This window comes from Phoxinus phoxinus (assembly GCF_949152265.1).
Source record: "Phoxinus phoxinus genome assembly, chromosome: 17".
NCBI lineage: Eukaryota > Metazoa > Chordata > Actinopteri > Cypriniformes > Leuciscidae > Phoxinus > Phoxinus phoxinus.
Window position 1 is genome coordinate 29941299 of NC_136892.1, and position 17500 is coordinate 29958798.

Sequence of the window (17500 nt, forward strand, 5' to 3'; positions counted from 1 at the left end):
GGGGGTAAACCAGAGAGCTGACGTAAATCAGCCGACCTGTTGGCCTTAACGGGAACTCAGAAATACTGTATTTGCATATCAGAACACACACTGACCCCAAAAAGTCTGGACCCTTAAGCCGCACTGCATGGGGCACATTCAGTGCATAAATAACAAAAATCCAAGTTTCTGTACGTGCATGGGTCTCAAATGCTGTAGGATCCTTCAATTTCTTCATCATTTCCGCTCTATGTCTTTCAGTCAACTGGTGTTTTGATGACTTTTAGTGAAGTCAGTTCACGCAGGTGTCTTATGAACTATAGTTTATCACATGAACTATCAACATATTCCACTAACAAACAAAACCCCAAAATGTCAGTATACTTTTTCTTTATTTTTATATTTTTTTAACATTGTAGGCTATATAGTGTTTTATCATTTCAAACCCACAAACATTGATTTGAAAAGTGTGCTTTTTTTTTAAGACACAGACACATTCTGGGGACAACTGAGACTAATATTACATCTTGTGAAAAGGGGCATAATAATTCCCTTTTAAAATAACTACTTTAGGTAAAGGTTACATGGATGTTAAAGGTTCTTCATGGAACCATTGAGGCCAATAAAGAACCTTAGCTTACTTGTAAAGGGTGATTTTTTTTTTAGTTGCTGTAAACCTATACCAGTCCTGAACACTAAACAGCAAATATTGCACTGAGTTGCTCTATCAGCATTTTTAAATGAAACTCCAAGGAAACTAAGAGTATCCATTAAAAAAGAAGAGGACAAATGTGAACCGTCAGAGGCTTTCCCAAGCAGGGAGGTCTGCATAAAAAATGCGGATTCCCTGGTGTCTCAAGCGCGGGGCGGTTTAGTTTCAGCCCCTCAGAAGACAGCAGAACAGCCGGGCCAGCCTAACTCAAACCCGCAGATAGTGATTGAGAGTGATGGTTAAATGGATTAGAGAGAGAGGGAGGGAGAGGGAGAGAGAGAGGAGGGAGATTTGCCATGAAGCTTTCTGCCCTTGAACACACAGGGCAAATCTGATCCAGTAAAGTAGACAGCACGCGCACTACAAGTCCATATTCTCACTTTTGGATACTTCGCACACACGCGCGCGCACATACACACCCTCCTCCAGTAATTCAGCATCTCCTGCAGAAGTAGGGCACCGTCCTCCCGTGACGAACCGACAGAGTGTGCATTAAAAAAACTCTCCGGCTGGGAGGAATAATAAAAAAAAAAACACGGAAGAACCGCATCCTCGCTGCGGGAGGCGATGCCGTTTCGGGCGCTCGGTGAGTCCATCTCAACTACTTCAGCAACCCGGATGCACGCAGCTCCCGTTTCAGAAGCGAGCCTGTCAACGCGTCTCACTTTTGATTAATGTTTGACACCCCAAAAAGTTGTTTCTGCTCGAGTTTAAACGTAAAAGCCGCTCTCTTACCGAGTTGCACCGCGGAATGTGTTTTATTGGAGCTCCATCTCGCAGTTCCTCATCTTTACACGCGGGACGCGCGCGCGCGCGACACACCCCGTCCGCTCTGCAGAGGGAAGACGATTTAAAACTGTTATGTGATGCTAAACTACAACAGTTATCAACTTTAGTCACGTTTTGTGTCACATTACGGATGTTGGATTACCTCCAGGGTGTGTACGAGGAATATCGATGCTTGTTTGAGATGTTTTACAGTACAGTGTACGGAGGAGGAGTAGCTGTTCTGTCAGCGAGTGGAACTTGTACGTTTTTACGTGAGGCAAAGCGAAAATATAATATCTAACAGTTTTAATTACTTTTCTATACTAAATTAATCTCTGCAATGATCAGACTGGTGGTGAATGAAGAATTAAAAACAACAGGAATGAGATTTTGCCGTTATGTAGGCTAGTATGCACTTATGTTCAATTTGGAGGTAAAAACTGGTACTGTAGTTGTGGCTGATATTGCAATCATTACGGTAAGACTTTATCGTTATAGTGTAATTACATATTTGAGTAGCCTACTCAGTAATATTAATTAACATATGGTTAGGGTAGGATTAGGGTTTGGTTGAGGGTTAGTTGCATGTAATTATGCATTACTGTTATTACTATGGTAAGTATGTAACAAGGATATTGTAAAATGAAGTGTTACCATAATGTACATTAACCAACCTACAGTAATTGAACTAGTAAATGTACAAATGACTTGCAGTTCACCAGAATTGGCCTCTCAAAGCCAGAGCTCAGTGTTACCCGCAGGAACATATAACACTAAATAAATCTAAAAACCTTTACTAATCAACATTAAATGTAAATAAATACAACATTTAAAATAAAACCTAAAAAAATGCTTTGTGCAGGGAATTATTTTTATTTGCAAAATGCATTACAGAGTTGAATATAATATATATATATATATAAAATTAAACAAGTTGATTAAATAGTAAAATCACCTAAATTGTCGGTTAAAACATTATGTGTTCTAGGCTACCTGATCTGACTTAAACATTTCTTAATGTAGTCTGGTTAATTCAGGTTGAAATATTTTGGACTTGAATAAAACCAGTTTATTCAATGGTTACGTTACCAGATCAAATACTTGTACATTCGCTGCATTTGCAACCTCTGAAATTGATGCCATCACTATGTGCGTATCATGTGAGACCAGTCCTAACTCCTCCCTTTTCCCAGCGAAAATGAAACGTAGTTCGTTCAGGAAACTATTTAACATATAATATCAGTACGCAATATATGGTAGTATCTGCGTGATACATAATGCACATCCCCTTCTCTGCTCTTCCTTGAAGTACTCCTGTCTTATATCATTTCTGCCTGTGTGTGTGTGTGTGTGTGTGTGTGAGAGTGTGTGTGTGCGTGCGTGTGTGTGTGTGTGTGTGTGTGTACCACGCATGTTCCTCACTCTAGACTCGTGTTGTATGCGAGATCAGCCATCTGTCCAGACTGGTGGCGGTTCACAGGATGACATGCAACGTCTGTTTAGGGGGGGTTTGGCAAATTAGACCATCAGCGGAAAGCATTGCTAGAAAAAAAAAAAACAGGCTGACATCAAGTGCTTGTGTGCGAGTGAACAAAACAGCAGTGAACTTGAACACTAAATGGTGTGGTGTTTGTTTCAGGACCATGGACAGCAGCCGCTGAAGTCTGAAGAATGAGCTCAGGCGGATACTTCTGACATTGGAAAGGGGGATACACACTTCATGTGTGGGACACACACCTTCAGCACATAAATATGCTCTGTGGTGACGCAGTCCAGGAGCTGCTATGGATGTAAGTCCGAGTAGAAGCATCACACGTCAGGACAGTGTCCAAACACACAGAAGTAAGACTTATACACACAACAATAAACTTGCTTTACAAGAATTTCCCTCAACCTCATAACAACAAAACACGTGCACATTTTTTTTTCTTCTATATATCTGACTTTTTCCTCTTGGAGTAAATGAAAGCATGACTGTGGCGAAGTTATGGGATGTTTTAACCTGACCGCCGGTGCTGCTGTTCCATGTTAACGCGTCCCACCTCTGAACCCACGGTGGTCCCTTTCCCTTCGGAAACCCCCTCTCGGTCACGTGCCTGCCATGCGTGCGCGCGCGGGACTCCTCTACCTGCTGGTGCACGTGCTGGCGAGAGCCCGAGGCCAGTACGACCTGTGCAAGTCTCTCGTGAGCACGGACGAAGGCGCCGTGTGGGAGCATTACGCGTGCCAACCCAAAACCCAGTTCATGAAGGAGTACATGCGCATCCGCGTGGAGCCGCCGGGCATCACCTGTGGGAACCCGCCGGAGAGATTCTGCACGCTGGTGAGTCCTCTGAACTGTATTTACTGTATGTTGGTAGTAAAAGTGGACTGGGTTAACTATGCTTAAAAATCCAGTAAGTGGGACACCACACATGACAGATATACTGTACCATCTAAAAATATATATAATTTTTTTTTTAATAAGTTAAAAAAATTATTCCGCAAGGATGCATTGAATTGAGCAAAAGTGACAAATACATTTAGAATGTTACAAAATATTCTATTTCAAATAAATGCTGTTCTTTTCATCACCGAATCCTGTATCACGGTTTCCAGAAAAATATGAAGCAGCACAACTGTTTTCAACATTGATAATAATCAGAAATGTTTTCCAAATCGGCATATCAGAATGATTTCTGAAGCATCATGTGACACTGAAGACTGGAGTAATGTTACGGAAAATTCAGCTTTGATCACAGGAATAATTTACATTTGAAAATATATTCACATAGAAAACAGTTCTTTTAAATTGTAATAATATTTCACAAATTTACTGTTTTTACTGTATTTTTGATCAAATAAATGCAGCCTTGGTGAGCAGAAGAGACTTCTTTCACAAAATCTTACTGACCAGGCTTGTGAATGGTAGTGGAGGTGTTCTGAGAAATCAGTCACAGTAAAAGTAACAGCCCATACATTATATCAATATTACCCCAGAAACATATCATATTGACATTCAAAAACAACCAGAAATAGTAGACCACCCGGGCAACTCTGGCCTGCTTTTGTCAACATGCCATGATCAGGGGACATACTAATTCTACTCCTGCATACTATTTAGGACAGATAGTGTGTGAAATAGGGAAGTAGGGTGTGATATAAATATACAGCATGCTAATTCCTGCTTCTCACGACCAGAAGTTCAAAGTTTACGTGTCACGTGGTCAGCAGGCTTGACAGTGATGCGTTTCTTCCTGCATGCCTCTTCCGCTCATTAGCCTGACAAAGACAATTAATTAAGTGACGTAACGTTTTCCCAGTAGCCGTAACGGACTTTCCTATAAGCTAGGAAGTGGGCGCTCAACACATTAAGATTACTGCTTACCAGTTGCACTTTGGTTAACTGCTAATGCATCGAGTTTGCACAAAATGAAAAAAAAAATCACTCAGAAATTGCTAGTAAATTTCACTATTAATGACAAAGAAACTGCAAGTAACATTTATTATTATTATATGATTATTATTGATAGCATTTATTATTTAAAAATTCAGAAAAATTATGTTTTACAGTGTTGGATTCTGCTTGGTGTCAAAGCTTTGTTTTAAAATAAAACTTGAAATATAATGATTATTGCCCAAACAGAGTGTGGTGTTGACTAACTACATAAAGAAGTAGTACACTAATCAAAGTGTCAATTAGGCCGCACTTACACCTCCAGTCTTGATGGCCAGTTCCCGATTTGTTGACTATATCTGACCAGATTACATCTTCTATTAAAAGTGACCCATATTTGATATCTGCATTTACACAATAAACTTGGCAAAACAACCCAAGGCTGGCGCACTGACCCGGAAAAGCTTAGGCCGAAAAGGAAATAAAAACGATGCGATTTGCAATGGACGCAGATGAAATTATAAAACAAGCTTTTGCTTTCCGCACCAAGTCAGCAAAACATCGGGAAAAATAAAGGATAGTAGAGCCTTAGTTGCAGCATGGGCACTGTAATGTAAAGAGTCATGTGATCGCGGTTTGAGTTTATTCAATGACGTACGAGTCGCATCGACAGGTGAATATCCGGTCTGTCTGCTTACATGGCAGACGCAAATACACATATCCGATTCATATCAGATTTTTCCCCACATATGAGTGAGGCCTGAAACCGATCTGAGAATATCGGAATCCGTGTGTTTTTTTTCCTTCTTATAAGTTCATGGGTCATATCTGATCTGTGCCACATGGGAGGAAAAAATCGGAATTGACCGTTCGCAAAGACCCGCCCCTGTTGCTAGGTCCGACAAACCATGCCACTCTCACGACACACTATATTCTAACGCAGTGAAAAATACATCGCGGAGTTAAGAGGAGACTGACAGACAGGACAGACCAGGTTACTTCTGGGTTATTTTTTGATATGAAACAAAGTCTCAACTTTCAAATTTGGTCATTTTTTTTAAGAAATGTAAACAATAAATACCGTTTTGTGGCTCTTTAATGTGTCGTGACAGATCGCTGTAGAGCATCAGTTAAAGCTGCTCGTGAACCGATCATCTCTTCCTTCTAGTTCATTTATAGCATCAAATAAACATGAATGAACATCAGGAGGAATGTTGTTTTATCCGCGGAAAGACGTCAGTACACTCCGCTTCTCAAGTTCAAATCCTCCAATGTTAATCTACTAACTCTCCTGACTGCTTTGTCAGACAAAAATGGCGGATGGCGGATTATGATTGGTCAGATCACCTGTCAATCAAACTCATGCGAAGGGTAAATTGGGTCACTTGAACCATGTAATGTAAGTGCAGCCTCAGTACCTGGGATAGGACGGACCTCAGGCAGATGTTTCCGGTTTGTTCGCCGGTCCATTTTTTTTTACCACCGTGGTCAAACTAAGCAGGGCTCGCAGAACGGTGCCAACCTGTGCCCATCATGTGGGCGGAGGTTTTGAAGCAGCGTTAATTTGATCAGGATCTGCCATGCCGGTCACCGACCGCAGCAGAAAAAATGCAGCTGAGGTCAGCATGCGTGGAGAGCAGAAGGCCGAGGTGTTGCTTACACACGGGGGTTAGTTGGCAGAGTCAGGCTCACAGGAACAGAGGACCGGGAGGATGTTGAATTTGGCCTCCCTAACAGAAGGTCACAGGTCAGCAGGCTATTCTCAAGGGCAAGGAGGTCACCTGGTGCACCTAAATTGAGATTATGCTGAAAAGATTCAGAATCAAAATATATTCCATCAGTCAATGAGTTCTGTTTGTTAAAGAGATTGAAATATATATTACTCTATATTGTGGGTGGTTGCCAAGGTGTTGCTATGCAGTTGTTCTGGGTGGTTTCAAGGTTGTTTGTTCCTGTCTGGCACAGGGAGAACAAGAGCATAAATAAATACTAGTGTCAAGGGAAAATGGGTAATACAACACTGATCAAATTATCCAGACACTGCAATGTCGCACACACACACACACACACACACACACACACACACACACACACACACACACACACACACACACACACACACACACACACATTTTGTTCACTTCAGATGATTAGGAAGGAATTGAGACTTTTTACAATGAAGCTGACGGGACTCTGCAGAGTTATTGGTCTCCTATGAGAGCCGGAAATGGACACAGCTCTCACACACTTAACAGTTAATGATGTGTTTAATGTTAGGTTAAAGGAGCCCCATATTCTCATACTCTCTCTCTCTCTCACACACACACACACACACTGTAGTGTAGTGACTTTTAAATTGAATGTACGGCTACTTTTATGGTGCTTTCTTTTTTGGTCATTTTTTAAGCTTGGCAGAATCTGTCTTTAATTGCATGGAAAAGAACAGTTTGGACATTTTGCAAAACAACTCCTTTTATGTTTTATTGTATGTAAACCATGTTATTATCACTTTAATGCTCCCTAGAAGGATTTGTTTGAATATTGTGGCATGCAAATTTACTCTGAAAATGTGGTTTCTTACTTAAACCCAGACTGGAAAAGCAAACGCACACTCACACATTTACACAATCACAATTTAAAGGGAAATCGTTCACCCAAAAATCATAATTCTGTCATAATTTACTGACCCTCATGTTGTTCCAAACTCACATGAGTTGGAATATGGTGCTCAAATTGTATGTATGACTACTTTTCTTATACTTTTATGATAGCATTTGATTCCAATTTACTGTCAGTGCATAGAAAAGTACAGTGTGACTGTAAAAAAAATCTCCTTTTGTGTTTTATGGTGTGTAAATCATGACAGAATGATCATTTTTGGGTAAACTATCCCTTTAAACACTAGATGGATTTGTTTGAATAGTGCGGCATGGAAAGTTACTTTCCTACTTAAACCTGAAGGGGAAAAGCTAACACACACACACACACACACACTTTAGCTTAGTTTATTAAAAGAGCTGTACAACAAAAAATAAAAAACAAACTTAAAACATAATAAAATATCTGAAAACCAATTGGACAAAATCATAATTCTGTCATAATTTACTAATCCTCATGTTGTTCCAAACTACACAAGGTGGAATATGGTCCTCAAATTGTTTTTATGACTACTTTTAAGGTGCTTGACAGCATTGGTCCATATTTACTCTCATTGCATGGAAATAAAAAATAATTTAGCAAAACATCTCCTTTTGTGTTTTATGGAATGTAAATCATATTTACATTATAATTTTTGGGGTGAACTATCCCTTTAAACCCTAGATGGATTTGTTTGAATATTGTGGCATGCAAAGTTACTCTGGAAATTTGGATTCTTACTTAAAGGGAAAAGCTAACACACACACACACACACACACACACACACACACACACACACACACACACAACCTCTGAGTCTCGAATTGTTGTGCTGGAGTCGTCCGTTAATGGACTGGCCTCTGGAATGTTCCTCAGGTCGTCCCGAGCTCTTTAATATTGATGAGGCCCTTAATGGTCCCGCAAGCAGACATCCACAGCGCGCCCGAACATTTTCCTTTTACATTCTAGACATGACGAGGTCGGGCAGGCTGGCACAGTCAGCACTTTAAAACAGACGGGATCCTCCCTAGCATCTCTCCCTCCAAGAAAATGACTAACGCAGACGACAGAGACAAGCGGGGTGGGAACCGAGCACAGTTAACCGACAGCCTGGTTAAAATGACTGCATTCAACTTTACAAATCTTTTGAAATACAGTTTGTGTTATGAAAACATATAGTAAGTTTCAGCGCTCACAACTTCATGTGCAGTCCAAAAAGAGCATCTATTAAAACTTAAATGCTAAAATTTCTTGTGAAATTTCACAATTTTCTAAACTTCAGCTAGATAAACTCATCAACCATGAACCAAACTCACACACACACACACACACACACACACACACACACACACACACACACACACACACACACACACACACACACACACACACACACACACACACACACACACACACACACACACACACAAGGAGGAAGTAAGACTATAAAAACACTATTATTAGAGAGAAAAAGAGGGAGTGTATACATTTTCCTCATTTTTGCAGGGTCATTAAAAACAAATATCCCATCCGGACATCACTTTTGGCCAATATTGTACATGTTTTAAATACCCTATAAGATATGATTTCTTTAAAATGACTTTCCTTTTTGTTTGATGTCACTAAGTACTAGTCATTTATAACCATCTGTCATATAGAGAAACTAAACATCCCAATGAATAAAAGTTCTGTCCTACATGTTTTATCTTTGCACAACACACTGTTTCAATCAGAAATATGTCAGATTACGCAAATGAGCTGCAAAATGCTGATTGTAATAATATCTCGCATCTCACAACAGCTGCTCCTTTTCTAGTCTGTGTGAGGTAGTGTGTGTGTGTGTGTGTGTGTGTGTGTGCATTCTTCTGCTCAGGGTCCAAAATGAACACGCACTGAGCTGGATACAGTATGTGAAACTGTCCTCTTCAGGGTTACTCCTCAGTAGGTTGATGAATTTAACTGCAATTTAATACATGGAAATCAAACTGTCTACTAAAGAAAACATCTGTCATGACTCAAAAACACTTCTACCAGTGGAAATTTATATATAAATATTTTTTTTTTCTCTTTAGAACATCATGTGGTGAGAAATATTTCTCTCACGAAGCCTAAATCATAATGTCTCTTCATGTTTATGTGACATCTGGCTTGTTTTGTACAGTATATGATGCTGCAATTGTGATAATGATCGCACTATTAGTCACAATAATGCATGGAAAACAGATAAATGAGTCCATTGTCAAAGATACAAAATGTATTTGTAATAAAATAATGCAAAATACAGCTTCATGCCCAGAAATACATATTTATTATCACTAAAATCTTTCAATTCACCGACCATTGGCAGATCATGTGATAAAAGTTAAAATCTGGACCCTGTGGCATAGCTTTCTTTCAAGTGGTTTCTGAGTTGTTCATATTATCAGGAAAGAAAAAGGGAGAGAGAGATCCCTAATGATGGGGGAATCACAGCTTAGTTCAGCGGAAAAAAGGGAACACACACACACACACACACGCACACACACATGCAACGCACTCAAACTAAACATGTGTTGTTCATGCACATACACCTCTAAAAGTGCAGAACCTCGAGGCACATGAAACAATGAGACGTGTTAATGCGTGAACATATGTCGTGTGTGTATGAAAGTAGAAAACCCTCGTGCTACACAACAGAGCTCTCTGATTTAGAGGCACAAATGAGCCAATGCTATAAATAGAAATGAGAGAGAGAGAGAAAGAGAGAGAGAGAGACAGAGAGAGAGAGAGAGAAGCGGGAAGTGAAGAAGAAAGAGGGGGAGGAAACAGGAAGAAGAGATTTGACAGAATATAGAAAACAATGAGGCACTGCTTCTGTTCAGAATAGAATACTAACTTATTACTTTCTAAACATACTGTATACTGCCTACTTGTTAAAAATAGCAAGTGAAACACAGTAGGTAATATCCCATTTCACAAAGTTGGATCTCACTACGTTGCATGCCTAATGTTTTCTACAATTCAATAATGCACAAAAAACAACACGCTGTCAAGTTGAACACACTGCATTATGCGATACACTATCTCTGCGTCCGAAATCGCATACTTTCCTACTTTATAGTATGCGAAAACAGTGTACCAACAGAGTAGTATGTCCGAATCCATAGTGTTTAGTAGCCGAAAAGTAGCCGGATGACCTGCCAATTCCAGTGAGATTCTTAAGTGTGTATTCAGTGGACACTTTACCATCCCATGAGGCCACAGGAGAGGAGTTGTGAATGGCAGTGGAGCAATGCAACTGAAGTAACGACATGGCGGATGTAGTACGTCGGAATTTCATTCATACTACGCCGTTCAAACGGTCGTGAAGTAAGTTCAATTTAAAGGGTTAGTTCCAACCTCGTAAGACTTTTGTTCATCTTCAGAACACAAATTAAGATATTTTTGATTAAATCTGGGCCTCTGAGTGAGTTCACGTGGTGTAACAGCGCAGCGCTTCTGGGTTGTACGTCAGAACGCAGGCTCACTATTGGCCGACGCTGGTCATGTGTGTGATGCTGGCCAATAGTGAGCCTCGTTCTGCTGCGCTGTTGCACTACGTGAACTCACTCAGAGGTCCACACAGAAGAAAATGTTCTGTTATTTTTGTTTTTGCGCACAAAAAGTATTCTCGTCACGTGATAAACTTAGTCACTGTAGTCACTATTTTAACGACGTTTTTACTAACTTTCGATCTCATAGAAGCCTATATGGAGGAGTGAGACCGCTCTCAGATTTGATAAGATGATGCTCCGAAGATGAACGAAAGTCTTACGGGGTTGGAACAATTTACAAGACAATTTAAACAACTTCCGGATGTTAAAATAATAACAACAGTATCTCAAGGTAATTCCCTGAATACTTACAATACAATACAACCAAGTGAGTCTCCTGAATAGAAAGATACATGTACATTTATATTATATATACAGTTGAGTAAAAATCAATGTCACTCAGGTCTTCTTCACTGTGATTTGTTCTGGTGATTGGTTTGTAATGATATGATATGACTGTTAGTTCTACTGTGTTAAGCACTTTTTGGTTAAGTGGCCTATATATGGCCTTTGACCTGAGCATCCTGAGTCTGCATTTCTCTGTACATTTAATGTTGAAAATACCCATTACATAACATATTTCTATCAGTCATTACTGACAGAATTTTCATTTTTGGGTGAACTAACCCTTTAAAATGTAGGACCTATAGACAGTGATTTCGGACACACACCGTACGTCACTCTCAGAAGAGAAGGTTCCATATAGAACCTTAAAGGGTTCTTTCAGGCACTTCAGAACCTTTTAGGGGTTCCATCAGGGGATCATTTTGTGGATTTATTTTAAATGTATTTTTTTTTTGCTTAATTTTAATTAAACTTCATGAATTAAACAGTTCATCACTAAAAATACGTCTTTATATAGAATCTTTTTGACATGAAGGGTTCTTTAAAAATGTAGTCAAAAACCCCTAGGTCTCGACATAGAACCCCAATGAACCTTTTTTTCATAAGATTGTATACTGCACGTTTGGGCAAAAGTAGTCATTTGGGTTTTCTGTGCTCACAGAAAATGTGCTTACTGTGCACAGTATTCATACGACATACTGTAGAAAGAGAGTATACAGAAACAAAGGGAAAGAACTGAGTGGAAACAGCTTGAGATGGACAGAGAAAGACAATAGACAGCTGGCGTACTACTTTAATAAGACGAATCTGTCGCCTCACTCTGATCTCACTGATGTCAGCACACACACATTCAATTTGACCAATGCATCTTTATAAAAACTAAACTATAAAGCAGAGAAAACACTTTTAAGAGTTCTGGAGATCCAGAATAAAGGCTTGTGGACATTATTACATGCTTTATTGGAGTACTTGATATAGAAAATATGGAAATGTTTTCTAATGCCATATATTTTCCATATTCTTTGTTCTGAACTAATGCAGTTTAATGCAATACGCATCTGAAGGAAGCACTACAGTGATTTTACCATGGTAAAGTTAGATACAACATTGGAAAGTATCTAAAACCCCTTAACCATGGTAGAAAAAGAAAGAAAAGAAATGCAGTGCAATACACTGCCTCAACTGCAACATGATACAAAATAATTAAATGTATATTAAAAAGAATTATTATAATAATTCATTCATAGCACAAATCACACATTACATCGAATGTAAAGCTTTCTTTGAATAATATTTGAAATGCAGCAACTGCAGAAATGTTCCAGTCACATATTTATCATCCTTGAATTGTATAATATCTATTAAAAAAAAGAAAGGATAAAAAAAGATTGATTACATGTTAGGTTGTATGAGATTACTAGTACAGTTTATCTTAATACCCACAAAACTAATGTGAAGAACTTATAAAGAAAGTTTCCAAAGCTTTGACCTCCTAGTTTTTCATTTCGAAAAGACGAATGTGTTTGCAAGCCCTTCCCGACGCTCCAGAACTTTTATTAAAGAACAGCCTTTTTTTTAGGTTTTGCCATCTTGTGTATTTTGTCATGAAATTGCAGTGTTTTTTTCTTTGGCTATATTTACACTTAATCATGACACACACCTGTGCAGAAACACCAGGTGAGCGCCGCTGTTTGCAGATCTGTTTGCTATTCATTATTTTTATTGTTTGTAATGCTCTTTATTTAAATCAGATAAATGTACTGTATATTTCTATACTGCTCACTCCAAACTTACATCACCACATCTACAATAAATAATAATAATAATAATAAATAAATATATATATATTCAGTAAGTTCTATAAGTTTGTGAGTCTTCATAAAGGATTCATTAAAAGAATCAGCTCAAACGAATCATTTGTTCTTTAAGCATCAATAGAAAGACATTGTTTATGTTATTACAATGCATTCAAACTGCATACTCACATTCAACTCTGGTATTTTTTCATTTTAATAATGCTGAAGATTCAGCCATGCAGGAAACTTACAACGTTCAAAAAATGACACACTTCTCTTTTAAGCTCTGTTAGAAATCCTAGTGAGCTGCCCAAATAGACAACATTTTTAGAAATCATAACTGTGCTCTCAGCGTGCAGGTTGCTCTAAATAGTAAGCAAAAAAAATAATAAATACTGTTATGTGCTACTCATGCAAGTTCACATCCCACACACCTTGCATATTTGTTTATTAAATCTTTTGTGTAATCGCCACCAATAAGACTGCAGTGCAGTGAGCTCCGTTTAACACATTTTATCTCTGAAAGGCACAGAATATACAAAAAAAGTCCATCTGGGGATCTCATGACGTTATAACTCAGTCAGGAATCAGGATGCTGCCTTCGGAGGAAGCTGCCTATGTTGACTACAGTCATGGAGAACAGAAGTACACTATTCCTCAGAGCGTTGTATTCTTAGTGATGTTCTCGTAAACCAAACGGGGCTCACATTGTGTTCTCAGTTTCTTAAAGACCGCTATAACTCACACACACACACACACACACACACACACACACACACACACACACACACACACACACACACACACACACACACACACACACACACACACACACACACACACACACACACACACACACACACACACACACACACACACACACACACACACACACACACACACACACACACACACAATAAGAAGGTCTAAAGGTATATAAATCCACAGAGACGACAAAGAGTGAGACAGATTAACCGATTCCACAATACTGATGTTGTGCTCTAACAGATTGCATGGGATGTGGATGCGCCAGGTACAGTTCCAGTGTAACGGTGATGTAATGTCCCAGTTGGTTGGTTTAACAGGCTGCTATATGGACGCTGTGACAGGGATCTAGCTCCATGCTGATTGTTGTCGCAGCGACGGGATTCCAACGCGGATAATTGCTCTAGGAGCTTAGTGATGTGGGCCACCTGCTGGAACAGTTGGCCGTGTGTGTGTGTGTGTGTGTGTCTTTATATGGGGCAGGAGGATGGGATTGTCTAGAAAGCATATATACATGCCTGTTTTGCATCTTTGCCACATGCATTATTGGGCCATGGTCATGGCTAAAACATGGACAAAACTCATTAGTGAGAAAACCTGATCCTGGATTATAATATTAAAACCGTGTTTCTCAGACAGCAGAAACACATGCACTAATTCATGCATGCACAAACTCACATGCACACATGCATTAAAGCACACGCATGCACATTTGCAAACATGCAAATACGCGCACACACAGATGCAAATATACATTTGCAATGCAAGCACATACAGTACAAGCATGTAAATACATGCACATATACACACAAGCATTGCCAATGTATGCACAAAAGCATGCGGGAACCCAAACACACACACGTCGATGAAATACACATGCACACACTCACACATTTACAGTCAGAATGTATCTTTGACTTCTATAGTTTTCATAAAAATAGTACTTATGATATTTGTATACCCTGCTCTAAACTCCTCACAGTAAACATTCTCTGTTGTTATATTATTTAGCATGTTAATTAAGCTGTTATTCTCACGGGAGCCGTCGGCAGATCCGCAGAATGTAGGTGCGTTCAGGTTTTACTATCATTTTGGGGACATTTGGTCCCTGCGATATAAACAAAAGCTGACTCAGATACACACATCATGCTGTCAGTCGCACAATGCACACTAAGTGTGTCAGAGGGTTGGCTTTCAGTGGATTTGGGGGTTGAAGGTTTCTGTGTAACATTCTCTCCCTTAATCCAACTATAGCTTTAGCATGTCGGGTCAGAGTGTGTTTACGTGCTTGAAAGCGTGCATGCATGTGTGTGTGTGTGCAGATGTTGAAGTCAAGTCAGATGATGGTTTCTCTCCAATAATATTACAGGAGAGAGAAGAAACTCTGGATTAAAAGAGAGATAGAGGGGTGCGTCTTGAGGAAATAGAATTACGTCGAGCAGAAATGAGTGGCAGAGTCGAGGCCTGGAAGAACGGAGCTGTAATGTGATCTCGGGGAGGAGGGTAACATTAAACTCCTTTACTGGAGGGAGCAAAGAGGCAGACGATCCGTCAGAACAGAATTAGTGGACTGTACAATGTGTGTCTGAAAGGATTAAGATGTACAATTTGACCTGTACAAATCCAGAGGAACAACTACTGAGTTTTCCAAAGTGCACAAGGTCTGTGGCATCAAATGAGTTTTGTTATAGACACTTAATAGCAACTTAATGGGATAATGCAATATATCTGGCAGAACTGCACCCAGTGCCAAGCATTGTGCATTACATACTGGAATCGGTCAAGCAGAAGCTGATAAACTGTTCAGGTGAATTCCAGGCTCATGCATGTTGCATTAAAAAGGCAAAAGCTGACAAAAGTTTGATTTAATTGGACGCTGCACAATTTCTATGACGTCGAGCGCACAGGCTTTTACCTGTCCAACGGGAAGAGCTTTCGAGGATAAGTACTGGACTTCCAAAAATGACCATAACACGTTTGAAAAATATGCAAAAGGATGTTAGTAGTCAATGAGATATCAGATGTGTAGGTATAATAATAATATAAAAATGATTTTACTATCATAAATTGCAACAAAAAAAAAGGGTTTGGGGTTGTAAGATTTTTTAAATAAGTTTCTTCTGCTCGTCAAGGCTGCATTGAAATACAGTAAAAACAGTAATATTGTAAAATATTATTATAATTTTAAATAACCATTTACATTTTTAATGTGCAGATTTGGTAATCAAGAACATTTTGTATTATTATTATTAATGTTGGAAACAGTTGTGGTATGTGTAAAGTATTTAGAAATATAAATATTTTGAAACATTATGAATGTCTTTACTGTCACTTTTTATAAATGTTTGTCCTTGCTAATAACTATGATTATAAATTATGTTTAATTCATATTTATGTCATAGTTGTGCAATATTGTGCAAAGTTATTACTATTTGTGCAACAGCATTTTGTAAATCAATAAGCTGTATAATTAGGAATACGTTTCTTACTTAAGAATGAATGGCGGTTATGTTAAAAGTTGAATAATTATCCAAACGATACATTAATTGAGTCACTTTATCTGGATCCTGCTGAAAATTTTGAAAAGTATGAATAACAGTAAAAAAAACATCAATCAAACTGATTATCAGTTCATCTGTAATTCTAGTTTATACAGACAAACTGTGAGTTTGAGAGGCTTTATCATTTTACCGCCTCTCTTTACTCTTTCTGTCTTCCTCTTACACACACGCACTTTGTTTTATCTCCCCTTTAATTTCTTTTTTATTCTCTGTGTACCTGACTTCATAAATCAGATGATGTATTTCCCAAGATGCACTGTGCTGTTCAAGCTTCTCTTATGAGGCATGTGTGTGAGTGTGCATTTCTCTGTCGAGGTGTGTACAACACACACAGATACTGAATACACGCTCAATAGACAGAATCAAAGCCGTGATACCTGAACGCAGCTGTGTTAGCATATGCTATTGTTAGATCATCATCTACTGTGTGATTTTATAAAGAAAGCTGATAGAATTGACCCAGATTTTTAATGATGTGCTTGTGTGTGTGTGTGTGTGTGTGTGTGTGTGTGTGTGCGCAGCAGGAGTTTGCGCTCACAGATCAACACTCCCTGCAGTCTTTTCTTTTAATAAAAGCCCACGACTTCTTCACAGTAGTTTTACAATGACAAGTGTTTGTGAGTTTACAATCTGTCTCACTCACAATATCAACCCCTTCCTTCTCTGTGCATCACACACACTTTCTACCTGTCTCTATCTCTATCTCTTTTTGTCAATCAATCACTCACCCACTCACTCACTCAGTCAGTCAGTCAGTCACTCACTCACTCACTCACTCACTCACTCACTCAGTCACTCAGTCACTCACACACTCACTCACTCAGTCACTCACTCAGTCACTCACTCAGTCACACTCACTCAGTCACTCACTCACTCACTCACTCAGTTACTCACTCACTCACTCAGTCAGTCACTCACTCACTCACTCACACACTCACTCACTCACTCACTCACTCACTCACTCACTCACTCACTCACTCACTCACTCA

General features: G+C 39.1%; 2 protein-coding genes across 3 annotated transcripts in view; both read left to right on the forward strand.

Moving 5' to 3' along the window:
• Positions 1-17500, forward strand: part of dnlz (DNL-type zinc finger) — a 242196-nt gene that overhangs the window by 109790 nt on the left and 114906 nt on the right. The window lies entirely within an intron of this gene.
• ntng2b (netrin g2b) overlaps positions 980-17500 on the forward strand; it is a 70614-nt gene continuing 54093 nt past the window's right edge. The window contains exons 1-2 of one of the 2 annotated variants that reach the window (XM_079586358.1): positions 980-1277; positions 3099-3782. In XM_079586358.1, coding sequence (XP_079442484.1) covers positions 3561-3782 — 222 coding nt within the window. In that variant the 5' untranslated portion in view covers positions 980-1277; positions 3099-3560. The remainder of the gene's footprint in view (positions 1278-3098; positions 3783-17500) is intronic. The other variant, XM_079586359.1, reaches the window with a different exon arrangement.